The sequence below is a fragment of the Prorops nasuta genome, unplaced genomic scaffold (genome assembly GCF_024137725.1).
Source record: "Prorops nasuta isolate Cenicafe-Biocafe unplaced genomic scaffold, Cenicafe_Pnas_1.2 PNAS00004, whole genome shotgun sequence".
NCBI classification, from domain to species: domain Eukaryota; kingdom Metazoa; phylum Arthropoda; class Insecta; order Hymenoptera; family Bethylidae; genus Prorops; species Prorops nasuta.
The window spans coordinates 9,139,455-9,166,473 of NW_027116801.1; the positions used below are offsets into that span (position 1 = coordinate 9,139,455).

The 27,019-nt window shown below is 36.8% G+C and overlaps 4 protein-coding genes across 5 annotated transcripts; 1 reads left to right on the top strand and 3 right to left on the bottom strand.

Annotated features, from left to right (window-relative positions):
* Positions 1–545: 545 nt before the first annotated feature.
* Positions 546–17,336, bottom strand: scrt (scratch). The gene is made up of 3 exons (XM_066726351.1): positions 15,996–17,336; positions 14,526–15,153; positions 546–13,958 (listed from the first exon to the last, which is right to left on the bottom strand). Exons 1-3 carry the CDS (start codon positions 16,312–16,314, stop codon positions 13,277–13,279), a joined length of 1,629 nt encoding a protein of 542 aa, XP_066582448.1. The 5' UTR covers positions 16,315–17,336; the 3' UTR covers positions 546–13,276.
* Positions 17,337–18,793: 1,457 nt separating this feature from the next.
* Positions 18,794–20,998, bottom strand: LOC136773030 (pentatricopeptide repeat-containing protein 2, mitochondrial-like). The gene is made up of 5 exons (XM_066726353.1): positions 20,803–20,998; positions 20,008–20,534; positions 19,633–19,935; positions 19,445–19,549; positions 18,794–19,147 (listed from the first exon to the last, which is right to left on the bottom strand). The coding sequence occupies exons 1-5, from the start codon at positions 20,879–20,881 to the stop codon at positions 18,986–18,988; spliced, it is 1,176 nt and encodes a 391-aa protein (XP_066582450.1). The 5' UTR covers positions 20,882–20,998; the 3' UTR covers positions 18,794–18,985.
* A 388-nt stretch (positions 20,999–21,386) lies between these two features.
* On the bottom strand, positions 21,387–22,406 carry Spase12 (Signal peptidase complex subunit Spase12). 2 transcript variants are annotated; one of them, XM_066726354.1, is made up of 4 exons: positions 22,252–22,406; positions 22,124–22,175; positions 21,853–21,912; positions 21,387–21,772 (listed from the first exon to the last, which is right to left on the bottom strand). In XM_066726354.1, the coding sequence occupies exons 2-4, from the start codon at positions 22,166–22,168 to the stop codon at positions 21,590–21,592; spliced, it is 288 nt and encodes a 95-aa protein (XP_066582451.1). In that variant the 5' UTR covers positions 22,169–22,175; positions 22,252–22,406; the 3' UTR covers positions 21,387–21,589. The 2 variants fall into 2 exon arrangements, with proteins under 2 accessions (XP_066582451.1, XP_066582452.1); XM_066726355.1 differs by having other exon boundaries at positions 22,243–22,359.
* A 220-nt stretch (positions 22,407–22,626) lies between these two features.
* Positions 22,627–25,192, top strand: Smu1 (Smu1 spliceosomal factor). The gene is made up of 7 exons (XM_066726352.1): positions 22,627–22,784; positions 22,843–22,909; positions 22,985–23,128; positions 23,199–23,313; positions 23,508–24,150; positions 24,219–24,657; positions 24,740–25,192. Exons 1-7 carry the CDS (start codon positions 22,759–22,761, stop codon positions 24,836–24,838), a joined length of 1,533 nt encoding a protein of 510 aa, XP_066582449.1. The 5' UTR covers positions 22,627–22,758; the 3' UTR covers positions 24,839–25,192.
* Positions 25,193–27,019: the final 1,827 nt, after the last annotated feature.

The following is a 27,019-nucleotide window of genomic DNA, read 5'->3' on the forward strand; positions in this document are numbered from 1 at the left end:
TTTCCTGTGTACCTAACTTTTCTATCAATCCAAATATCGCCGAAAATGAAAGTCTTTTTCTCTGAACTATATGATTTCACAAACGATTAAAAATTCATAAATAATTTTTACGTTAAAAATACATTTTATAAAGACTTGTTGAAAACTGAGAATGAATAAAGAAAATAACAAATCTAATACCAAAACTACATGTTAAACCAATAAGAATAATACGTGATACATAACAAAGTAAACAATTTTATTATTTTAAAAATATAAAATAACAAATACAAAAATTAAAATATAATGTAAAAAGTTTCAAGTATAAAAATGAAGAAAGAAATATATCTATGTCCTCGTTAAAAAATCTACAGGGAAAATATTATGATAACCAAAGGTATCGGTATTATGGTATGAGTGTGGTACAGAGAATGTTGCGCAGTCTTTGAAACGGAGACATCTCCTGTAATAAAAAACATGATTAAAAGGAGGTAAATTATTATAAGAAGAAGTTATATCTGACGAGAGGATAGGTGAAGCAAAGAAAAACAACAACAATAATCTAATTAATATTTCTTTTCTACGTTTCTATTTATTATGAAAATATAATACAAAACATCCTATGTTGTATTACATAGATAACAATGCTCAATTAACGTTTTTTCCCTTTTGTCTTGTAACGTTACCATCCCCGACACTTTCTAGAGACGCATCGGAATAGGTAAAGTCATTTTCTTTCTCTGAATAAAAGGCCTGATATACAGATTGTGTCTCTGTAGACAAGGCGTCGTACAGGAGATACAGACTGAAGAAGAGAATCAAATTGTCTTTACAGAAACATCCGTTCGACGAAACGGAAGTGGGAGAAAGAGTGACTTATTTCGCATATCTGTGCATATAATTGGAGTTTTGTATTAGCGCTAGTTTACAAATAATACAAATGTATGTAAATATCGTTATAATATTAGTTTCTCTTTTAGCGAGAAAGAAGCTTAAAGCTAAGTCGTCTAGCGTCACTATCGTTTTCACACCATGCTAATACTAATCGTAAGTGTGTTCCGGGTGGTACCCGTGATCAGCTGAAGCGTCGTCGGAAAAAGCTAATTTCTGTAATCTTTGCGTTACTTTTACTGGAATGATGAGAGAAATACAGAGTAATACGAGATATTTTTCTTCTTCTTCTTCTTCAAGAGAGAGAGAGAAACGTATTTAGTTATAGTTGCGGAAAACGAACATTTCATCTATAATATTGAACGTATTTGAAAGGGTACAATGAATTATACTTTTCACGAATATAGATATAACAATTATTCATCTAGCGGACTTCCACCTACCGAATTCTCATTCAATATCATTTACCTCGTTTCTTCCTTTCTCTTTCTTCCTTTCTCATTCTTCAATTAAAAATCCTTGCAGTCGGCTATTACAGCAAACGCTGATACAGTAAATGAATCGAGCTTTATACGAATTGCAGACACGTTTTCATAAATCAATTTAATATTCATTGCTCAAATATCAAGTAGAAAAATATGAAACAACGTGCTATATCGTTACTCACAAATGTATCTTTCCGCGTATCAATTTAGTCTGTCACAGGCACCGAGTGAAACACATGAGCAATCTACGATAACTCTATTATATCGCTACAATTCTTAGGGTTATGAATTATTTTTCATATCGTTTTTTCGGATTTAGTGCGTTCGAAGTTAGGTTGCTCGACAAATCACGGAGCTTCCCGGTATTCGAGAAGGCCCCTCGAGGCGCTCAACTGTCATTTTTGACTAAAGAAAATGAAAAAAAGAAGGAAAAAAAGGAAAATTCGACACTCGCAAGAAATGCTTGCGAGAAGCCGAGAGCAGCGCTCTCGGATTTATAGAAAAATATCCATGTGCCCGGTTGTGTCTCCGGTACTGAAAGAGGACGAAGGCTTTCTCGAATACCCGAAAACTGTCGCGGTACATTAGGGGCCTCGTAGGCCGAAAAAACCGTGAATTGTAATGATTCCGTGTATCTGCTTGCGATATCTCTATTGCTTCCAATGACGTAATCGTTAATATACTCCGAATTCTCATTAAAACGCATTACATTTGACTCGGACGTCAATAATAATATTTACGCCAGGCAAACTGGTCGATCTACGCAATTACAATGTCAGCTACGTGAATGCTAAGTACAGTAAGTACTACGGTTAGTATAAGATAATGACATAGATAGTATTCGTGTAAGTGTATCTATGTAAGCGCGTGTATCGTATAATAGTGTTAATGTCGAAAAGCTTTCACACGTGTGATAAATATACACATACACGTGGCTAAGCTTCTTCGGTGTGTTTCGTTAGTGTGTGTTTTTAAGGGTTTTCATACTCTTTTAATGCGTTGTTTATTAGCTTCAGTATCTTTAATCGTTAATTAGCTTTTACTTCTATATTGCTCTTTGTATTGCTTCGGCGGCAGTATAGCCCTACGTAATCATGCAAGCTATATTTTCTTCGTATTTTTCTCGATATAATAATTATAATGATAATCATATAATAATCATAATAAGAATTATAACCGCAACCATAGCCATAGTGTAATTGTAATCTGCGATTGCACCCCTAGGGGGCTCTAAAGACCTCACGTACACACATTATACAAGGTATATGTATATATGCGAGAGAGAGAGAGAGAGAATAATCTCATTTTCTACCTTAATTCCGATCTTACTTAATCGGTGTAATACCATCTCAACATATCTCTATAAATATAGTTAACTTCGTATTTTGCGTGTACTGCACTCTGAAGTAAAAGCTATAAAATATGGATACTTGCGATCTTTATTATTTCTCCGCTTCGAGACTTTGTAAGGATTCTTTACAACGAAACCATACGCTCTTTGCTCAACCTTACACACACATTTATCTCTCTTTCTCTCCTTCTCTCAAGTCTCTGTCTCATCCCCCCTCATATATATGCTACACTTCTCTCTCAATCCCTTCTCCTTTTCCTCTCTCCAATATTTCCGCCCTCGTCTCATATTTTTCTTTATGCACACATCTTTATGTGTATATATATATAATATATAATATATTTTGTTTATTTATATCATTCTTCATTTATACAATAATCATATATATTTTTCTCATATAACCATGTGGTGTTTTCGTCGTACTCTATATCATGTTGGATTAACTTACAAAAGCCATCGCTATAATATTTCTTGATTTATTATTCCTATATGTTAATGTTTAGAGTGGCTACAGTAACTTACAGGCGGTTATTGCGGCTACAGGTTTAACCGTTTAGAGTAATTAGTTAATTCAGCAGTACTAATCACCGCGATTAATAATTAAGATTAAAAATTGATCGGCTTAATATAATTATCGGAGGCGCGCCATTCATTTGGCAACGCGACCGGCTACGTCGTTATTGCTTTTGAATACCCCGGCTTCCTTGGGACATCCAATTCGAACAATATCCTGCAAATATCAGTCGTAGAGACGAGGTGACAGGTGGGTACGGGATTCTCAGAGTGCGTATATATCACAATTCGTACAATATCGTTAATAAATTTTTATTCAACTTCTCCTTACTACGTATATCACATCTTCTCGCTCCTTTGTGCAATCCTCGTGTGTTCTCTCTTAAATCAACTTCACTTTTTATATACGGCTATAAGTCATGGAAAACTTGCTCAAATGTCTCTCCTGAAACTCCAGCTCGTTTGCCTTTAGTCTTTCGAGATGGTATTTAGGCACTGGCACACTGGCCTCTCCTCCCCTCTCCTTAAAGTATTCCTCATTTGAGTCGCATATTTGTATCTGACGCGTAATCGCTAGCAGCTGCTGCACACCTGATAAAATCAGTACAGCTCGATACCGTTTACTGAATTTAACTTCGAAATCTCGTAGAGTAAATTTTTCATTAAAACTCTCCACGAGCTGCTGGGGAAATTAAATAGGCTTCTATGGAATTGGATTAAAAGTTTCATGTTTTCCAATGAGGTTGGTTTTTTCGTCCAATGCAAATGTGCTCCCGTACGTTTCATTGCACAAGTGCGATATGGTTACAATTTCGGAAAGTTGCTCGTGCAGCAGCGATACTTTCCCACAGCTGACAGAATTACGCGATTAATTGATTACAATTAGTAATTATAATACGCTTCTATTTAATACCAGCGTAACAATTGATTTTTAACGGTACTATAATAGACGCATTTTCAATTGCCATTTGATATTGCTTTTGTTTACCGTCTGATCTCGATCGGTAATTGACATTGTCCTCTTAACACCTCGAACAATTTTTATTAGTCTCTATTTTAAACAATGTACTGACTGATAGGCACTTTTGTCTTACCGATCCTCTTCCTTCCTCGTTCTTATTGCCACTTGCGCTCCTTCCCTTCACAAATTTCATCCATTAGACAGTCCAGCATTTTTCCTCCATTCCTATTCAATCGATGAGCCGTGATTTAAACAACAGTCTTGCCACGAAGCCAATAGCTGATCATATCTGACACTTGTCCAGTGAATACAGAGATCTGTCAGTCTCGGAAACATGGTGAGAGATACTGGGCAGATTTGATCCAGCTTTTAGCGTTATTAAATTTTCAGATTCTAGCGAGAATCGCGTAATGCTCTTGCCTCGCTGAAAAATGACACGCGAGGAACGATTAACAATTAATTGCATATACATATATCGTGCACTATTCTCCAACAACGATTTGGATGACTCGTATCGTATATACATAATCGTTGATCGCGTATCATTTCACCAGATTCGTGGCTGAATTTTATCATTTTCGAGATAATATAAAAGGTCGGTTTAACTGTTTATTCGTTCGTAATATTAATTTTATTAGATTAATTTTTTTAATAACAGGGAAACTTTTTTCCGATAAAACATATCGATTGACTACGTTTCGTGTTTGTACTTGATTTGATAACAGTCGATGGCTGATTAAAACACACGAAATAGAGTGTATCGTGAGATAAGGGGATTGTGAAATACAGAAAAACTAAAGTCGTTCATCGGTTGATTGAAAATTTGAGGGACCGAGAGAAAATGTCTCTTGGAAGATTTATTCGAAAGACATATCTGTCGCGCCGAGCACGACGAATTTTATATTGACACACGAGTGGGAAAGACCTCGAGGTTATAATTTAACGAATGAAATTAATACTTTTGCTCGACCTGAAACTCTTCACCCTTTAATATTCCTGAATGCCAATCACTCTTCTCAGCCATCTCGTTAATTTACAAATTGACACAATCTTTTGGTTTCCGATAATTGATTAATCTCTCCACCAGCAATTGATTTCCGTAGTACGGCCATATGTATAATATAATTTCGTATATTTCACACATATGCTTGAGCATTTCGATGAAAACTTCCTCGCCGGATATTACGATCCGTCCAATCGGTATTGCAGTACAAACACGTGAAATTAGTTATGACGCAGACACAGAGAGAGTTAAATAGAGTATTATTAACACTTCGTACAGATTTTCCCAAAATTGGCTATAGGTTAATACACGTAGAATTATATTACAATGATACACAGGATATTTGTTTAGTCACGAATATTGCTTTTTCTCGGGTATCGAGCCTTTCGGCTCCACCTGTCGTTGTAAACGGATGGCGTTTGTAAAAAATACCTCGCCGAAATAATTGATATAACCATATCGTTACAATGTCGTACAGTGAACAATGTGCGAATACTCGTTATAGTAGTAACATACCAATACTGAACGCTGTTATTGCAAATTACTCCTGATCAATTAGCAACAAGAATCTCAATTGTTATTTTGTACATTAATCTCACAGCTGAACGATAATGAGTATCGACTATAGTGAATAATCGTTTTGTCCTTCTCAAATCAATTCTTCGTAGGATTTCCTCGTGTTTATATTAGTTAAGGGTGGAGAAACTTGGATAAGTACGTAACGTAAGCTGTCTTCGTGTGTGTGGTGACGTAAAAGAACTTCTTGTGAGAGTGCCCTCTGTGTGTCTATATATATATATATGTATATAGCCAATGATTCCCGGTGGTTCCCCAAAGATTTTGCCCCATGGGAGAGAAAGCTGATGGTACGCCTGGCTGGCTACTTCCGGTAACGAAAAATCACTAGATGTTTGGGGAATGTATTAGGCGCTTATTAGTATATGGGGGACTCTCGAACTGAACGCTCTTTACACCGATATTTATCGAATATTGGTCCGACTGGGAACCCAGTTCTTGCCAGTATAAGTTTACTTATAATAGTTTTACTTTGTTTTCGCACTTAAACTTTATTACTTAATGTTTTCTTCCTCGTAAAGTCACTACTTCGTTATTTGCTACCCTTAATATCTTTACATCGTTTATGTTTGTCAATTATTTACATTACGCAAACGAGGAAATGAGAAAATAACTTCGATATTCAAGAAGACTCGTCTATATATACGCTGGAGTCCCTGGTAGGTTTCCGCGAGTGCACGAACGCGTAGTTTTATTGCGAAACTACGTCGAGACTCGTGCATCGCTCCCATCCAGGGGCCGTTATACATTGGTGTTATATCTGTTGTTTTTCATATTTATTTTCGTTAACTGGTAATTACTCTATTAAGGTTACCGTAATTATTTATATTATAAATATGCTGTAATAATAATGTGCGCGTTCGGGTATCGGATACACTTATCGTCTCTCTTGTTCCATCAAAAAATCATGCTCGCCATTTCTCGTTTTACTAGAAAGAAACGCTATTTCGCTTATTAATAATAAAAAGTCAGCGGAGTTGAAAAATTTCTTACACAGCGAAGCTACCGTTCGTTTCATCAAAGGGTCTCTCTCGCTCGTTTTTAACATTATTTAATAAAAAATATACACCACGATCTTTGAAATTTTTCTCATCCAATCCCTCAATTTGTATTCGCGCGTTTTCTATATAAAAATACAACAATAATCGCTTGCTACCAAATTAAATCTCGAATCACAACTCTACTTTTTTTTTCTTTTTCGTTTCCAATAGCATCGCTCTTGCACAACGCGGTAATAAGAGTTAAGTACTTACATCTCGATTATTATTCTAATATCGCTTACTTCATTATTTCCTCAGTACAACCACTATACACACGAACAAAATGGCGCGTCGCCAAAGAAACGCAATAAAAATGTCCAAATTTCCAAATCTTTCCCATTAGCTACAATCTTTTTTCAATGACTCGTGTGACCTAAAGACAAACTGAGCTCTTATAGTTATTGCCATGTATTTATAAAAATACTCGTTTCTGAAATATCCTAATCGTACTTTGTTCCATATAGTATATTGCTGGAAAGGAGAGACTTAAAAATTCGACTGGGGATCAGCCTGCAGGATTAATAATAATGCGCGTATTCGACAAATAATGTATGTTTCGCACAGCAACTGTGAAAATCCAATAGATTTCGTGGACTGTTATACGGAGTGCTCGAGGCGCGCAATAAGATGAGCAAATTCACATTTTTACCGAAAAACCGAAATTTATCCAGGGCTTATATATTCGTGCGCTAATAATGGATATAGTATAGCTGTTGTTGCTTTTTTCTCTCTCGTCACTTAAGACTATAGCACTACAGTTTTCTTGAACACATATCGTTCTCTAAGCGTCGTGCTCGCAAAAGCCATTTTATTATCGACGGACAAAAAACTTTCTGTAAAAGTATCAATCCAACGCAATCTAAATCAGTATAGTATTCTAAATCACACGGTAATATTCAGTGTGTCTTTTGGTTGAAATAGCTGATTCGAAAATTATCACCGTATTAGACTTGCTCCCGTATTAATAAGTGTATGAAAGAACGATCTTAAACTACGCTCGTTCGCGCTAAAAAAAAATGCGAGACGTGAAAAAGCTTTTGGTGCGTTCATCGAATGGAAAGTAAAGCGCGCATACGATGGACATTAGGAATTTGTCAATTTCACTCGTTTTCTGGTCAATACTTTAGCTACTAATAATAATACAAATCTCCATCGCGTAAAAAGACCGATAAACACTGCCGAAAACTCCGCAGTGATTCAAATCAGTCTATCGGTATAAGTCTAATTTAACTTTTGTTCGTGATTATTGGAGTTTTCTGGGATTTCGCGGGACGGCATTGGAGTCCACGTTTCACGTGTTCCCTTAAACCAATCTAATTAAGCAATTTTCTACCCTATATTACACGTGACAAGTAACGCATCTACTCGGTTATACTACCACACCTTCAATTTTACAAGTATTTATATATACTTCTCAGCCGCGAGTATACTTTGCATATCCGAATGCGATTTTTTATTTATCTCGGGGCTAATAATCTCTCCACTGCTGATGGTAAGAACGCGTGTTAATTTCTTTACGATGGTTGTAATTGGCCGAAATTTCCGAAACTCCGATAGAGAAGATCAGCGCGAGCATTTTCGGGAGATACGACAGGATTTAGTGTATATATATATTCTCTGCATGTGTGCTGTGCGGACAATTTTTTCCTGGATTTTCGTTCGTTCTTTCGTACGAAACGAAGGAAATGAGAATGTAGGTTGCGCCATGCGCAAATTCGGTGCAAAGATTTCCCTTTAAACGAAACTTTCCTTTCTATATCGACTATTCGCTGTATCGTAAAAAAATAATGGAACCTGTTGAGCGGCTCGAATGCGAAACTTTTAAGGCAATTATTTCAATCCACTATAAACCAGTCGTCCCTTCGCAGATCCCTTATCTTTTTAGCCCCTTTTGAGTCCCATATTTTTTTTGTCTATATTTACAAGCTTAAGTAGCTCTACGAGAGAAAAGTTTTTCTTCCACTCGAATCCGTTTAGTGAGCGAAATCGGCTCGAGAATGGAAATAGAGACAGACAGAGAGTATATTGAAAGTGAAGAATAGGGAAAGACAGAGAGAAAGAGAAATTAAGAGACGCGAAAAGATAGTGAGAGAGAGAGAGAGAGAGAGAGAAAGGAATCTTCAGCCTGAAAGTTAACTCGGGTTCTACGAAATCAGCGATAGACGAGAATTACTAAGGTTGGGGAAGATGATGAAATATCTTCCTTCAAAAGCTCTCATGTGCGAGTTTAATCCCTTCAAGCCCTACAGTTACGTTACTCGTTTAATTTGTTTATATATGCTCTTAACGTCTTAATCGTTTAAATTGCACGCGATTATTTTATTTAATTCATTGACTGAATTTAATTGCTTTTTAAATCATTAGTCATGAGGCGCAAGCTTAAAAATATTTTTTTCATTTAGTTTCATCACTTCCCCCTTTGTAAAGTGCAAACTACGATAGTAATATTGCAATTCTGGATATACATATATGGATAGATAGCTTAAAGACGATATTGGATTAGTATAGTTAAGCTTATAGTCATAAATATCATTATTATACGATATTATTAGGAGTAATAGCGTTAATAATAGTGATAGCAGTAGTATTAGCAATATAATTATAGTTATAGAAGTAATAGTAATAGTATTGGTAATAGTACAGTAATAGTAGAGGTATGCAATTTATATTAAGTATAGAGTCGCATGCGAAATTGAAGCAGGAAAGTCGAAATAGTTTATGGCGATAGAAGAGAAAGTTCTTGTTGAAACAAAAGCATACGAATTCCTAGTAAAATAAAATCTTCGAAATGTACTAATTCCTTATTTCTATATTTGTAAATACGCTCATTGCAAAATAATCTCGATGTTCATTTCCTTACTAAATCAAGGCGAAAAATAGTTGATAAAAGCGTTGAGGAGAAAAATTTAATTAAGATGTTTTCTACACATAGAAGCGAAAGTTCTCATTCGTTGATTTAGTGAGCTATATACAGAAACTTTTATGCAAAAATCTCTCCAAATTTCGGATAACTCCTAATCATTAATTATTTTTACCATTTGAATCTATTCGTTAATAAATATGCCAACAAATCTCATTTTATTCACCTACATTTTGTACACACTTTTTTGAGCACCTCCAATTGCGAATAATCTCAAATTGATTTTACCATTGAGCCTCAATTCTGTCAACTATCCCTTTCGTTCAGCAGCTCTAAGCAGAAAACTTTTTGAATCAAACGAGTTTTACGAAATTCATTAGACAAATTAAACTCAATTGATTATAAAACAAAGTAGACGGAACTTAATTGGACAATACATTTTTTATGCTATATAAAACTGATTTGTCATTTATATGTATATTAAATCGTTCAAAAAATGTCTAAGCAATATCCAGGCACGAAATCTCTAAGCAATAAACTTTGCTATATTTGCCAAGTCAACTTTTATATAAATAAATTGCCTCCGATCGTTGTATAAGGTTCGTTGCACAAGTACAATGACTCTGATCAATAAAAAAGCAAATGAAAATGGTTTAAAGCAAGTGAGGTTCGTTGCTAAATGGATTTAATTATAATAATTTTATAATAATAAATATGGAAATTCATGATCACACACCAATTACAACGACGAAAATAATATCTAGCATAATGGTAAAGAGACGTCAATCATATAATAACACCGCAAATAATAAATAATAATACTGTTAACAATGGAAATAAATATAAATATATATTAAATAAATTAATATAGAATCATGCATCTTTGGTTGCAGTCTGTGCGAGGCCATGACTAAAAAATTGCAGTAGACGTATAATGACAGCACTGCAACGAGAGTTTACGAATAATTAACATTGTTACATGTTAAAAAACGTTTGTATGACTAGACGACTTTCGCACAGGCTACAGGAAATAATTTAAATTATCAGATAAAATTACGATTAAATTAAACTATTAATTAATACTGACTAGGCGGCGGAAATAAATAATGTGAAAACAAGTTTCTATGCTTTGGCGTATATACTATATATACTATATATGCATATAGTAAACGTATGATAAATGTTTTTTGTTTCGTTGTATTCTAGGAGAATAAATTAATATTGCTTAATAATTATTGCTTTACGATCAGATACGAAAATCGCACGGCCTACTTTTGCGCAAGTTTTCACTAAATTAATTCTTTAAGTAGTTTAGCCGAAGCTGTATGTATAGATTCAAAAGCTGCTCTTTTCCAGACCAAAAACTCCCCACGCCCATATCCACCAAATAAGATCATTCCAATTTTGCTGTTTGCTTTTGATCTTGAGACGTTATTATCCGTTATTGTGCATGCACGTGGAAATTATTGGCGGTATTTTGCTAGAAAATAAATAAGGATCGCCGTGAATAACAATCCAGTCGCTTCCTTCGAGCTTTAAAGCTTCAACGATTTTCGTATTTCTCACGCCCTTTGTTCTCCTTGCGCCTTACCAAACATTCACCTCTTCTTCCACGAGTCAAATTTCTCTGTTTCATTAAAGCTTAAAGGGACTAGCAGCGATTTACAAATCCGAATAAATTAGTTTGGACAAGAAGCAACGGGATTGAAGGGCGTGATTGAGACGAACGACCTTTCCTGCTGAAAAAGATTACTCAATTATTTCCGTATGTATAATTATATAATTCGTTGTGTCGAAACATTGCTTTGACCATTGTTATATTGCTTCTATAAAATATTATATAACAATATTATACGCATCTATTACTTGAATTTGCTCTAATTATGCAAGCGCGTGCATTTGTCTGTCAGTGTATAATAATATGCGTAGAAGTTTATGCATCTAAGTGTATGTATCGTGTTACGCATGTATTTATCATTTGTATGCAAATGTATCTACCGTTTTATGCATCGGCGCACATTCTCTTTCCGCATTTACGCACCTGCCGTGTCTAATCTTACAAGCATGTAGTGGAAAAAATAGGACGTCAACGAAAAGAACGCTGGTCCTACTGTAATAGTCACGCGAGCCCTTTCTCTTTCATCAAGTTAACTATAGTCTCAAAGAAGTATTGCCTGAAAGGAGGTATAAACCATGTTTATATGGTTGTACAAGCCTTTGTCTATTATAAATTCTTTTTGTTGTTGTTGTTGTTCTATCTGCTTCTGTGTTAATAAGATCCAAAGTTAACTTAATCCTTATTCCGACTAAGATGATAGCAGAATCGTTATGTCTTGATGTGGGAGACATAGCTTATTTATTATTCCATGCGTCCATTTATGCGCTATTACAGTAAGTCGTAATGTACCACTAATTCCATTAAGGCATAAGCCGATGTGCGGATACCTAAATACATATAATGCCTTATCAAATGTATTTATCGCACATGGGTTTGCGCCAAGAGAGCAGCTACATTAATTATAATCCCAATTGAACCCAAATGAATTGTGGCCTCGGGTATGTTTTTCGCAAGGTCCTATTCTTTGCATTTTTTTGTTTTTTTTTTTTGTTTATTTTGCTTTGGTGACTCGGTAAATCGACACTACTTTTTACTTGTTACTTTGAGTGAATATTATTAAAATCGGCAACGGAAAGATCAGATCATTGCGAAGCCTCGTTGTCGTTGAAATCTCGCTGTAGCTTCTCTAAGTTCATCAGTTATTGATCCTTGAAAATCTTTAGGCAGCTACGAATTAATAAATAATGTCTCGTTAACGAGTGATTGAGACTAGAACCGTACGCACTAGCAAATATACTATATATAATATATATATAAATAATATAATATAATATCATAATATAATATAGATATACTCGACTAGATTGACTAGACTGCAGTATGGACGTCACTGTATCGACGTGTTCTTTTGGACTTAACATTACTGGACGTTTTTATTAATATAAGAGATAATGAATAATCATCAATCCTCTCTTTTTCTTTCTACTGGCACTTTTCTACTTATAATCTACGGCAAATTTTTTGCTTCACCCCTCTTCTTCCTAGGTAAGTGAGGCGTGCAAGGCCCACTCTCAAGGACTGACTCTATTTACCCTATAAAACTGTGGATTAACAAATATGGATGATCACGAAAATCTTTAGTAGTTCATCTACCCGCAGAAAGAGAGATCTATCTTAAATAGTCTACCTTCGGACTGAGATGAAAGTTTCTTAATGGGCTTTGCCCAAAAGGCGTTTCGTCTCCCGGACTAACTTTTAACTCAGGCCTTCCAGACTTTAATAATTTTTTGCAGAGTCCTTGAAAAGTTCAAGGATCTTTCGTGAAATCCTTAAAAGCTGTTAAACGCTTTTTAGAGCCTCGAAGCGACGAGCGATCATTGGTTTTCTCTCCCCTGATAGACCACAGGCCTTAGGATTTTCTAGGACTTCCGAATCAATCGGGCCCGATGTGCCCCACTTACCTAACGACCTAGGCCCCGGCAGTTCGCTAGCTCTCTCTGGGTGCGTCAAGGACCCCGAGGCCATCGCACTGGCCGAGTTTTTCGCTCGAGCAGCGCTGCTACAAGCCCCTGTTGGAGTTGGGCTGCTGAGATGCCGCGAGGGCAGGTTGTTTCTGCATCTGTTGCTTCTGCAGCTGCTGCATCTCGTCGTCCCTCAGGCACGCGGACTCGAGATGCTTGTTGAGGTACGACTTGAGGGCGAAGGTTTTGCGGCACCTCGAGCACTCGTAGTTCTTGTCCGCGGAGTGCGTTTGCATGTGCGCTCGTAAATTCGACCTATCCGCGAACGCTTTGCCGCAGTGCGCACAGCCGTAGGGTTTCTCGCCCGTGTGGCTACGTAGGTGACCTTGCAAGAGCCAAGGTCGCGAGAACATCTTGCCGCAAACGCCGCAGCTGTGGGCCAGCTTGTGCGTCAGCACGTGCATGGCCAGAGCGGGCATGCTGACGTATGCCTTACCGCAATGGATGCACTTTTTGGCCGACTGGGAGTCCAGACTCCTGTGGGTCTGCTTGTGCCGGGACAGGTTCGAGGAGGTCGCGTACTGCTTACCGCACTCCGTGCACGTGAACTTTGGTCGGTCGGATTGGCTCGACGCTTCCTTCTCGGGCGTTGCAGCGCTGCTGGTGGTGGTGCTGCTCCCGCTGCCGCCGCCTCGACGCTTCGAACGACCGTCCGACACGAAGAATGCTTCGTACGTGTAGGCCACCGTCTTGTTACTCCCGTGATTGCTGCTCCCTCCGCTATATTCACCCCAACCAAAACAGAACGTCGATTAATTATTGGTAGTCTCAAAAGTCTCGGACATTGTTCAAGAAAATGGAGAATCGTGCAGTTTCAGAACCAACTCAAAGGGTGTCACACTCGAGTCCCTGTCAATTGAGTAACTGAGACCCTGTGGAAAGCCTACAAGTGAATGAAAGGCCTCGAGAAAAAGGGGCAAAATTCGTGGAGAAGCACACCGAAGGATAGATGTTTGTTCAGAGTTTTCTGCCATTGTCCATTTTTAACGAAGACTTTGCAATCAACCGAATCCGCGTAGAATATACGGGTACGAGTAATTTGTGAGGAAATCGATCCCGTGAGAGAACTACTACGCGAAGCTCTACACAATTTCACGCGAAACGTACTGCTCGTTTACTCCGGTCATGCGTAATTAGAAGAACGGGATATTGAAACATATGTGCTGGGATAACCTGTGCATAGGTGCTAGAATTGTAAGACGAGCGCTGTAAATTTTATTATTTTAGAATTTTTGCGGAAGAAGTGGAATTTGAAGAAAAGTTATTGTTTTCTGCAAAAAGTTTTACCAGTCTCTGGCTGAAGTACAAGAAGAGGATCCCTCAGCAGTTGCGGGGGATTGTGGCTGCTGCTGAATTTGTTCTTGTTGGTGAGGAGGAGTTTGGCTTGTAGAGGTTGGGACGGGCACGAGTACGGAGATGGGCATTGGCTGGGCATTTTGAACAGGTTGCAGCTGAGTGACTGGTGCAGCAGGTGGCAGTAACGGAGGTGGCGACAGTGTATGGATGAAAACGGAATGGGTGGGGGCAGCCGGGCTCGCACTCAAATCCAATATTGCCTGAGCCGCCGAGAGATCTTCCTCGGCTGCAGTTCTTATTTCCGAAGCTGGCTGGAGACTGTAGGGCCTGTATATGTCCTTCTTCTTAGGCGGCAGAGACAACGCAGTTCCGGTACTGGTAAAGCACATGGAGAGGCTCTTTCTAGGAGGTAAATTCACGGATGATCCAGTGGGCGAAGTTGAGGGTATCGGATTTGGTGACGAATTTTGTTGATGCACGATGACTTGCAGATCCGGACCGGAAGAAACTGCTGGAGGCGGTGGAGATGGTACGAGAGGACGCGCCAATTCAGCTGCAGAACGCAACGTCGCATACTTCGGTGGCTCGTCATGATTCAGCCACGTTTCGTGTGTATAGCCTGCAAAAAAAATTCCAATAATCACGGTGCTTCAAACAAGTTGGACGAACGCTCCTCTGCGCAACCCAATAATGCGAGGAATGGGGTTAAATAATATATTAACCCTACCACACATTTGTAGGCTTTCTCTTTATTAGCCTATAATCTGAACAGTTTTAAAATTCAAGCTTCGACGATGAAAACCAAGCGTAAAATTGTATTAATAGATGCTGCAAAAGTTGAAAGATTTTCAAAGTTTCAAACAGCCTTTATCGTTTTTCTGCGTATTACTTAAAATGTCTAAGGAAAACTATATGATTCCGTTGGGGGCTGTGATCACCTGTACGGTGCATCGCTTACCCTAAAATCGATTTCTGCATCAAGCTGTTGCGCAATGCATGCTGTTTTCTTCGCCAATAATAACATGTGTGTATGTATGTGCGTCCATGTAAGAAAATAGGGACAAAAATTGGTTTGAAAAACCAGTGAGATCCGGGATGATATTTAGGTCACCTTAATGAGACATGGACATAAATTCTAGTGGATCGTCCTGTCGATAAAGCTAACAGCTTTAAGGGATTATATGATGTTTAATGTTACGGAAAACGTATATTTTCATCAAAAGGCGAGGCATCCAAAGTTTGGAAATTGTGGGCGTGGTCTTTAGGATGAGATAACACAAAAATTTCTGTCGGACAAATTGTTGGAACAATTTAACAAAGGATTTTATTAACAAAAAAAGGAACAAGCTTGTAAAGTAAAAATGCACATTTTTGCAGATCGATGCGTTTGTGGTAGGGAGGTTACGTTTAGGTTATAAGGAGAGTGTGTTTGTGAGTGACCAATGCGAGTACGAGACGTACCATGATAGTAAAGAGCACCGGAAGCATTGAGAGGTGGAGGACTAGGTGCAGTGGCACCAGCGGTGGGGCTATGCGGACTCCAACAAGTCTGTTGATGTTCGGTTTGTCGATTGTCGGTGTCTCCGACAACATCGATCTCCTCTTCCTCAGGCTCATGCCTGTGCTGCCTTTTCTCGATTACCACCGAGGGCGCCTGCTGCATCTCCAGGCCTTCGCCAAGCAGATGCTCTTCGACGAAGCTCGGCTCCTCCTGTTGATCGTCCACACGGTCCGGCCATGGATAGGCCTTCCATTTCTTGGCCATGAGGCACCGCGGCATAATTACGTAGTCTCCGGACGTAATGGCCGCTGTCACAGTCGTCGTCGACGTCGAGTCGGCCACTCACCTCGCAACAAGTCTCACCTCTTGCCAATTCGCTGATCTTAGCACCCGATGTTAAAGCACCGACGGTCAGCGATGCTAGGACATCGACGTTGACGACGACCACAGTAACGGCAAAGTTGTTTTTCCGAACAGACTCACTAAAACTAGTGGAATTCTTGCCGAACCACCGGCGTCTCCGTCTTCCTCGACGTCCGCTACCCACCACTGGCTTGTGTCGAGTGAAAAGCCCCTCCACGGGAGCTGCCAGCTGCAGCTTAAGCGCGTTCCTGCCTGCTAGCGTGCTTGAGAATCTATTCTGCAGCCTCGTCATCGGCACGGCGAAGGCAGCTCCTTCATTCGATGCACCACCACCATACCAGCATCTGATTTTCCTTTCTAGAATACCCTTTCTGCAAGCTTTCCCCTTCTGGCAAACACTCACCAATCACACTGCACTTTGCTAATTCGATTCTTGAGGAGAATAATTTGTTTCTTCTGATTATCTCTTGTTTCTCTTTAAATTTTTTTGTACGATTCGTGTTCGATTTGTTATTCGTAATTTCTGCTGGAGCAAATTGATCGAGTCTCTGTCCTTCCAGTACTTATATTTATACTTAGTCAATTAGCTGCTTCGTTCGTTGAATTGCCGTTAGTTTGTTACTCGTTGTGCCTGGTTTAGGAGAATTGATCGAGGCTCTGCCCTTGCTCTATCCGTTTATTCCTCCGTTCGGCTCGGTCGCACCCTCTTCAGTTCCAGCAGCAACTGCCATCAATGTCGGGCCCCTCAACGATCAAACGCGATACGACACGACACGACACGTAACGAAGAATCACTTTGCTTTGGAGTATTTTTTCGTATACCCTTCTTCCTTTCCTCTTAGAGAATCCATCCCTCTGGCGGATTCCACCCCCGGCCACCTCTCTTTATCCCACCAACGCTCTTGTTCCCTTCCTCACCGTAAGTTTTCAACGGCTTACTCGCCAGCAACCAGCAACAACTCGTCTCTGCCTTAATTCCAGCTGCGGCCGTCGTGTGCCGTAGTGGCGCTGCATGTCGATAACTCTCCACACGGGGTGCCGCTTGCGTAACCTTAGGGTGTTGCTTCTCTTCGGTCTCCCTCTATCCTTTCCTCTACACTTTCATCTCTCTTTTCCTCATCGAACCCTCCGCTTGATGCCTGCTATGCTTCTCGATTCTTGCGCAGGCCACCCCTTAATTGCGGGGAGGGCGAGCGAGCACACACATGAGCGTCATGAGCCTGCGCCACACTGCGTCCCCACTCATCCCAGTGGCGTAACAAACGCGAAACCAACTCCAATTTCCTCCCGATGGAATACGAGAAGACGTTCTTACGATAATTCCTATCCCACTGGTGCATCAAGCAAATAACTCTCTTATCCTGGAAACCATTTAACGAAAACAAAAAGAAATAAAATAATTTACGACAATATTTGTTATTGCGTTATGTATTAAAATCCGCGCAGATTTTAAACATCTGTTCTTGGATGATTTTTCCATTATGACTTCCAGCGGACTTTATATTTCGCGTATCTCATCATAAATCTACTGAACTGAAATTGTTATAGTAGGGTTTTTCCCCTTATCTGAATTTCAACCCTGAAACGATATAAATGCTAATTCCTTATTCTGAAACCCCTTCCAAATCAATTTTTATGCCAGGCTTCCAGGTGTTGCATCTCTAATTATCTCTCGGATTACCTATTATATTATATATAACTTTTATATATTCTAATGTCATTATAATAATTTATCAGGAAAGCCGTTACTGGACCTAATGATTATGATAATATTCGAAATGTCTTTCTTCTATAAAATCCCTCAAAAAATACGTAACAAATTTTATAATAGATTACCTATATCATAGGTCAGAAACATTCGAGAGATGTAAATGAGAACAAATATAAGATTATGCGGGAAGACAGTTTCATTGGGAAGAAAAAAGTTTTGACCATCTTTGGTAGAGAAGATATTCAGATTGAAAAAATCTGCCCTTTTACAGCAGAAAATTTTCCTGTATTACGCTAATATCCTATTCGCCGGGTTAAAAGTGTTGGTGAAAGTAGATGCTAGTATTAGTGCGGTATTAGATGGTAGAAGGCACATCTCCCCTTTGCGAAAAAGGGAGAGGAGGATATTGCACAAGGGTGAATTCATGGCGTGCAGCGTAAAGAAGCAAAGAAAAAGTAAGGGGAAAGTTGTCGCACATGCGCCAACGATCTGTATCGATCCAACGTCCGGGCAACACCTGGTAGCACCCACGTGTCATGTTAGGGTGGCACCGACCTCATAAACAGCCTCACTCACATAGGATCTATGTATCGAATTACCTCTTTCTCCTGACCTACGATCATAATTTCAATTTGGTTCCTTATTTCTCATACATAACTATAGACTAGGGAAAGTAAAAATCAATTAAAAAATCTTTCTTTATTAAGTCATACCTTGGTAGGCAATTCTTACAAATATTTTCAACAATAATTATACCACTAAAGAACAAAAATGTGAATTTGAAAGATGTCATAAAAAATGTATGTAATGACTATTTTTTTATATTTTTACTTTTAAAACAAATTACATAAGTCTACAAAATGAAATTCTTCTTATTTAAAGCAAATCTTTTAAAGTTGGCCTAAAATTCGAGCGTCTGTTAAGGGGTCCTGGATTTTGAAACATCTCCCTTCCTGGTCTTCTACGAATAAATCCTGTTTCTTGCAATCTTTGAGGTCTAACAGGATCAATTGGCAATTCAAGTCTTTCACTGAAGGTCTAAAATTATATTTTTATTAACAAAAATATATGGTGATTTACTTAATATGCCACATAGCTTAGAATTAAAAATTCGTTTATCTTCTTAAACACAAGAGACATTAAATGTTTTTAAAAGACCTTTCTAAAAATATTCCTAATCCGAAACCAAAAAGTTTTTATGCAAAAGATAACTTTGTAGCTACAAAGATAAATGAACTTTTACATTCATACCTTGAGGCAAATTAAGAGAAACATCTTGCATATTATTGCAAATGTATTTAATCTTTTTAAAAATATCCTTAATTCGTTACTTACTGTAGCCATCACAAAACCTTGTGTCTTTACCCTATTAAATGTAACAACTAAATCATTATCTTCAGGTAATTGTTGTTCCATGATTGCATCTTCCACTTTTTTCATCTATAATAAAATGCAACTTTAATTATTTGTTTGAAATTTAATTTAAGCATTACTCATGTTAACAAAATACAAGAAAAACTTACCACATCAAGACAAAAGACCTCCCTGCGAGTTTGTGGATTTTCATTGAATAAACATTCTTTGAATAAAATAGTAATTTCTGTGTACCTTTTTAATTTTAAATATACAAGCACTTTGATATTTTTAACATCAACATATCTTGTCATTTTAATGGCGGAAATTATTTCTAATGCAATGTCTGGTTTATTTTGATTTAAGGCTAACATTGCCATATAAATGAGTGCTCTTCTAGGCACTACTGTTGTTCCAATACTGTTAATTTTTTTCCATGAGTTTACTATAGACTCAAATGATTCTGGTGCATTCTAGAAAAACAAATGAAGAATTCTGTTTTATTTTTATAAATTATAAGAATACCTATAAAAGCATTTATTTACCTCTTTGTACATTCCATAGGAATATACAATAAATTCATTCTTTGGGAATAAGTTAATATTTTGAAGTTCATTTAACATTTTTTCATAAATTTGTCTAACCTCCTCATATTTGGAGTGTTTTACCAGAAGCTCCAAAAAGACTTGGCGACTAGTTGCCTGATCAAAGAGACCTTCAAATGCTGGGTCTTTGTAAGCTTTCAGGGCATAGTCTGGCTCATCTAAGTGGTAAAAAGTTCTCATGGCAACTGGTCCAAAAACAAATGTACCAAATCGCAATTCTCTATTTTGAGAATTAAATTTTTTCAACATATTATAAACTAAATCTAAGTCTTGAGGGTCCTTCTTCGCTAAGTGCAGCATAGCTTTTAAATCTTCTGTGAAAATCATGCTATCATCTGCTTGGCAAACTTCTTTCATTTTCTCACGGAAGGTATCAGCAACATTTTGAAACTGGTTATTTATATGGTATCTAGTGGTTTCATAGGAGGTTAGACCCAGTGCATTTTCCGAAAAAATAGATCGAGTTCCTGTATTTGAAACCAATTATTAATTAAACTAAAAGTATCAAGAATAGTGAAATGCATTAAGCATTGAACAATTTTTTTTTCTGATAACTACATACAATAAAAAATTAAATCATTATTTCTCAATATTCTAATCCAATAATAATAAATTATAATTATATTAATCACATAAAATTACAGAGCATATCCGCTGTAATTCAGCACTTCATTTATTTGCAAGAAAATGAATTCTTAAAATTGGTCTAAGATAAGGTTTGGTTATAAGACTTACCATTTATGATATTGCTCTTAATAGCACCGTTGATGATTCCACTATTAAGTCGAAAAAGTAACCTTAAACTTCCAGCCATCTTTTGCTTCGTTTAACAACGGTTTTTATAGCTTAAAATATTGGGTACGTCCTTTAAATTACACGTTTAAATTCTGCTCTTAGCTGCGTGCAGGGTTACCGTGATAAAAGAATAATTCTATTCCAATGACCGGAAAAGAAACCCAATTTGTCCAATAGATTAACTTCCGGTGGAAAACTCAGAGTGGAAAGATTATTCTTGGTGAGTTCATGAATTGCACTACCATGCATTTAAAACCTGCAAGTACAAGAAAAGAAAGTTTTAGATCCGTTTTATGTTAACAGATGTCGCTGATAGCCAGTTTCGATATGCCACATTATTCCGTGCGTAGTAAAAACAGTTATAAGTCATGCTTCCGATATTTAAAAAATATGTTATGGGCTAAATTAATAAGTTTTAAAGGCCAATTTTACTAACTACATTTAAGGATTACACAGAATGTACATAGTTTATTAAAATCAATTCACGGATTAGTGCTATGTAAACTCTTTATAGTTCTCAATCTGAGTTAGTAACATTGGCTGTAACAAAACTTTTTGATACAGTTTATAAATGCATTGACTTTATTAATAATGAGCTTAAATTTAATTATTTTATACACAAATGCTGCAAGCAATTAGAATAGAATCTTTTAAAAAATAATAAAAAATGTCTTCTTAGATAATTTCAATTAAAATATATATATATATATATATTTAGAGAAGTGTGTTACTTTTTCTTCTTTAGTTTGGTTGTACTTTCATTAATTGGCTTTTGCCAATCTAATGGTTTTCTTCTATACATCGGCCATGGTGGAACTGTTATTAAAGCTGCCATGACAAATCCTGCTCCAAGAATGTACATTGTCTGTGAAAATTGTTGAATAGCATACCCCCATATAAAACCTACAACCTATAAACATATTTCATTAAATAAAATACACAAATGAATAGTTTTTGTTACAGTCATTTAGTTACACTATCACTACTTACTCCGAATAAAGTAATAATTACTCTTGAATATTTTTCAGCCCTTGCCTGGCCATCATAGTCCTAATATACAAAGAAATTGAATATTTTATTAAGTAAATGAAAAACTTTATTTAAAAATCATATATTTTAAAGCTTTCTATAAGCTTTAATATATTAAGGATAAACTCAATTTGTAAAAAATGACCCATACGGTTGACAGAATGAAAAGATCAGTTATTTTTATTTAAATAGTTTTCTTCAATTCTTCAATATAAGATATATTTCTGTTTACCATATGCGTTGGGAAAGATTGAAAATACTGCGTCCAAGAACTCATGACGTAGCTGTCAAAAAATGGTGTTGTAGCTTTGCACAGTAATAATGATGATATTCGAAAGAGAAAAACCTAACCGACTTAACCTATTTTGACGTGGTGTTTAATGTGTATATCTTTTTATGTTCTTTTATCTTTAAGATAAACTTCATCCAATAGTTCCATATGTCGCTCTTCCATAGCTCATGCAGTTGCGCGCTCTATTGATTTTCATATGTATTAATAGTCCGAATGACTGCCGAGCCGGTCTGCTGACTCTGCTGGTCGGGATAAATGCATATAGGACGCTAGGCGGCGCTGCTGTCACGCACCACGGGGACGGGCCGGCCGGGGCCGCCGAGTGCCGACTGCCGAGTGCCGACTCACGCCTCTCTGCTGCTCGACACGAGTCGTGACTCGTGCCTATAGTGCCTACTCGATTTTAACATCGACACTCGATTAACGTCGAGATGACCGCCGATTGATAGATGCTCGAGAACGAGATATGATCGAACCAAATATATATATGTTTGCTATCAACAAACCAGTAGTTTTCTGAAAATTTGTTACAGAATAATTGTTTGTACAATTTATGTGTATTTAAATATATTAAAATGTCTATTGAAATTGAATCAGCGGAGTAAGTAGTATTTTATAGAAAGATAAATACTGTTACTAATTGTTTATTTTTATTTCAGTGTTATTCGTTTGATACAACAATATCTGAAAGAATCCAATCTTGTCAAGACTTTGCAAACATTGCAGGTAATTTATGAATATTATCATATAATTTAATTTTCTTTGCTTGATAATACACTGAAATTTTCAAATACTGTTTAGGAGGAAACTGGTGTTTCACTTAATACTGTAGATAGTGTTGATGGATTTGTAGCTGATATAAATAATGGCCATTGGGATACTGTATTGAAAGCAATACAATCTTTAAAATTACCAGACAAAAAGCTTATAGATTTATATGAACAGGTTTGCAATGTACCTAAAAATATTTTAACAGCTTTAAAATTTTATTACATTTGAAAATTATATTTTGTAGGTGGTGTTAGAGTTGATTGAATTAAGAGAATTAGGTGCAGCAAGATCTTTATTAAGGCAAACAGATCCTATGATCATGATGAAACAACAAGAACCTGAGAGATATATTCACTTAGGTATAGTTTATTTTATTTAAGCTATATATCAAAATCAGTTGAGTTCACTGAAATTACTGCAATTTATAAGTTGTTTGAAACATTTCAGAGAAATTTCAGTACTTTCAGTCATTTCTGCCACTACTGAATTGTAAACTTAATTTGCTTTTTTATTTATGTAATGTTTGTTTCTAACTATTGTATTCATTGTACAGAGAATTTACTAGCACGATCATACTTTGATCCACGGGAAGCATATCCAGATGGTAGCACTAAAGAGAAACGTAGAGCATATATAGCAACTGCATTAGCAGGGGAAGTATCAGTTGTACCATCAAGCAGATTATTAGCACTTTTAGGACAAGCATTAAAATGGCAGCAGCATCAGGGCTTACTACCTCCTGGTACTACTATTGATTTATTCAGAGGAAAAGCTGCTGTTCGTGATCAAGAAGATGAAAAATACCCTACACAGCTATCAAAACAAATCAAATTTGGACAAAAGTCACATGTAGAATGTGCACGATTTTCGCCTGATGGACAGTACTTGGTTACTGGTTCTGTAGATGGTTTCATAGAAGTTTGGAATTTTACTACTGGTAAAATAAGAAAAGATTTAAAGTATCAAGCACAAGACAATTTTATGATGATGGAGCAGGCTGTGCTGTCAATGACTTTTAGTCGTGATAGTGAAATGCTTGCTGGAGGTGGACAAGATGGAAAAGTTAAAGTTTGGAAAGTACAGAATGGTCAGTGCTTGAGAAGATTTGAAAAAGCACATGCAAAAGGTGTTACATGCTTACAATTTAGTAGAGATAATAGCCAAATATTATCTGCTTCATTCGATACAACTATAAGGTATATGAAATTTCAGATACAAATCAATGATTCTTGAAATTTTCAATAAATTTGATAATATTTTACAGAATACATGGATTAAAGTCTGGAAAAACTCTTAAAGAATTTCGAGGACATGGATCCTTTGTAAATGAAGTGGTTTTTGCACCAGATGGTCATAATATAATCAGTGCCTCTTCTGATGGAACTGTTAAAATATGGAGCTTGAAAACAACCGAATGTATTGGAACATACAAATCATTAGGTGCTGCTGATTTGACAGTGAACAGTATTCACCCTCTTCCAAGAAATCCAGAACACTTTGTTGTTTGTAATAGGTCAAATACTGTTGTTATTATGAACATGCAAGGTCAAATAGTTAGATCATTCTCCAGTGGTAAACGAGAGGGTGGAGATTTTGTCTGCACAGTTGTAAGTCCACGCGGCGAATTCATTTATTGCGTTGGTGAAGATTTGGTACTTTACTGTTTTTCAACAACATCGGGGAAACTTGAAAGAACGCTTAATGTAAGTCTTATCTATTTATATAAAAATATCCCCATTATCAAAAGAATATAAATATAAATAAATATTATTTTATTTGACACAGATTCATGAAAAAGATGTCATTGGACTCGCGCATCACCCCCATCAAAATTTGTTATGTTCATACAGTGAAGATGGTCTCTTAAAACTATGGAAACCTTAAAAATATTAAATGAAGTGACATTTTTATTGTATACAATAGGCTTTTATTAAAATCATTTCATGATTTCGACAGAATCGCGTGTACCTATAATTGAATAGTATACAAGATGTATATAAAAATATTGGCTATAATAGCCAATATCAAGTTCATTTGATCGTTAGACTTAATAACCTTGATTATAAATATTGACATTTTTGTGTACATGTGCCGTCATAAACTTTATAATTGATATGTCATATATTACTGCAGCGGAAGAAGACTGTATAGCATAACACAACTTTTTGTAATACAGAACAAAAAATTAATGCAAATAATTAAATGAAAGTGATTGTGCATTGTTTTGTATAAGAAAATCGTAAAGTATTTAATATATATTATTATAACTCATTATTTGGAAAACATTTCCTTTTTAATTCGATAGTATGAGTGATAGACGAGCGTAAGGTAAGAAATACGAAGTACAGAATAAAGCGGAGAAAATAACAGAGCTTATATTGGTTGATTTGAAATATGGTCAGAATCGTGTTTAGGGCTAATCGGTGCATATTGGTGAGGGATAGGTAAATGCTGAGATAGGTGCAAGAGGATTATGAATGTAGGCTATTGATATTGGGGATGAATACAGGTACTAGGCCGAAAATGGGTGTAGGTGTACCTTGTAGCTATCCTCCTGATCACGTAGTTGCGGACTTGGACGTTGTGGTAATTGGTCCCGAGCAAATAAGCAATTACTATATTTCGGCTCGGCAAATATTATAATAATGGGCTGGTGGGGTTAAGCAGGTTATCGGGTGTACCATCGCCGACTCAGGCGTCTTAGACAGCGCCAAAACCAGCACCACCCTGTTGTTCCTTTTTTTTCGTAGCTTATGCCAAGACCATTTACCAAAACCAGTCCCCTTAACATCTTTATAAAAGGTCTTACAAAGCCAATATCCATCCAAGAAATTCCCTTACTACCCACGCACTCTCCTGAACGATACATTATAATCTTATGATTATATTCTTATCAATCAGTTTTTTCAAACTGATTTGAGAAAAATCAAATTTATTATAATTGAATGTAAATTTTTAATTTCAATTTCGAATTGTACGCATTTGTTAGTATATATTTAAAGAATTGCTGAAATTGTTGTTTAATTGAACGAATATTGTATCATTAGATTCCACGTTGTACCTATACTTTAAAGTTGACAGGGGAACCATAAAATATATATATTTATAAAAAAGCCACGTAAAATTACAGTGTCAAAATAGTGTAGTTTTCCGTAACGTAAACACAGGAAAATAAATGAACCGGAAGGCCATCGACTAATGTTCCTCTTTACCATCACAACTAATGTGCTTTTAATATCATCGGATCTTGTTCATTTCACTTCAGTTTCCTGTCGGCATTTTCACGCTTAACTAGTAGTTGCCTCTTATCCTCTCTTTCAATCACAATATCCTTTTTCCATCAACCGAATCTCTGCCACGACCAATTACAAAATTGATTTTTAAATATTACTATTTTCCTCACAAATACCGAAGTAGCGAACGGAAAATTGTTTTTCAAGTTCTTTTCCATAATGAGCCTATATAGTCCACGTACAGAACAAAAAAAAGGAGAAGAATTCCAATAGGATCCCAAAGCATTTCTTTTTGGAAATTTTACCGATGCCTGTACTTTACCCGAATCTCACGATGAATGGTATACCAGCAATCACGATTATTGCAGAAGAGTCAGAAAGCTTTGAAAGATCAACAGAAACTCCTAAGACGAAATTCATCGTTATTACGAAACACGTGCAGCGATGTATTCCAGGCTTTTAAAGTGGACCAAACGAAACTGAAAGCGTGCGAGAGACCCACATGTTATATATGTTATAACACAGTAATTTGCTCGAAATTGATGAAATTGCAGGGAAATTTGTGAAAGCTGCCTCATACTTTTTGCTATAAACTTTATTCTCGTCTGTGCGGATATTCGAGGGACGAAAGAAGGTAATTGCGCGAAAATATAAGGAAGTACCATATTACAATATTTTCAACACTGTATTCGTAGGCTTCGAAGCCCGACGTGGATGACCGAGGAACTTCGAGCGATTGATCTTGGCAAGAAGCTGGAAGGAAGCCGGATTTGCTCCAATAAATTCACTTCCTTCCCGAGAGGTGGCCTATATATAGCTTCCTACTAAAACC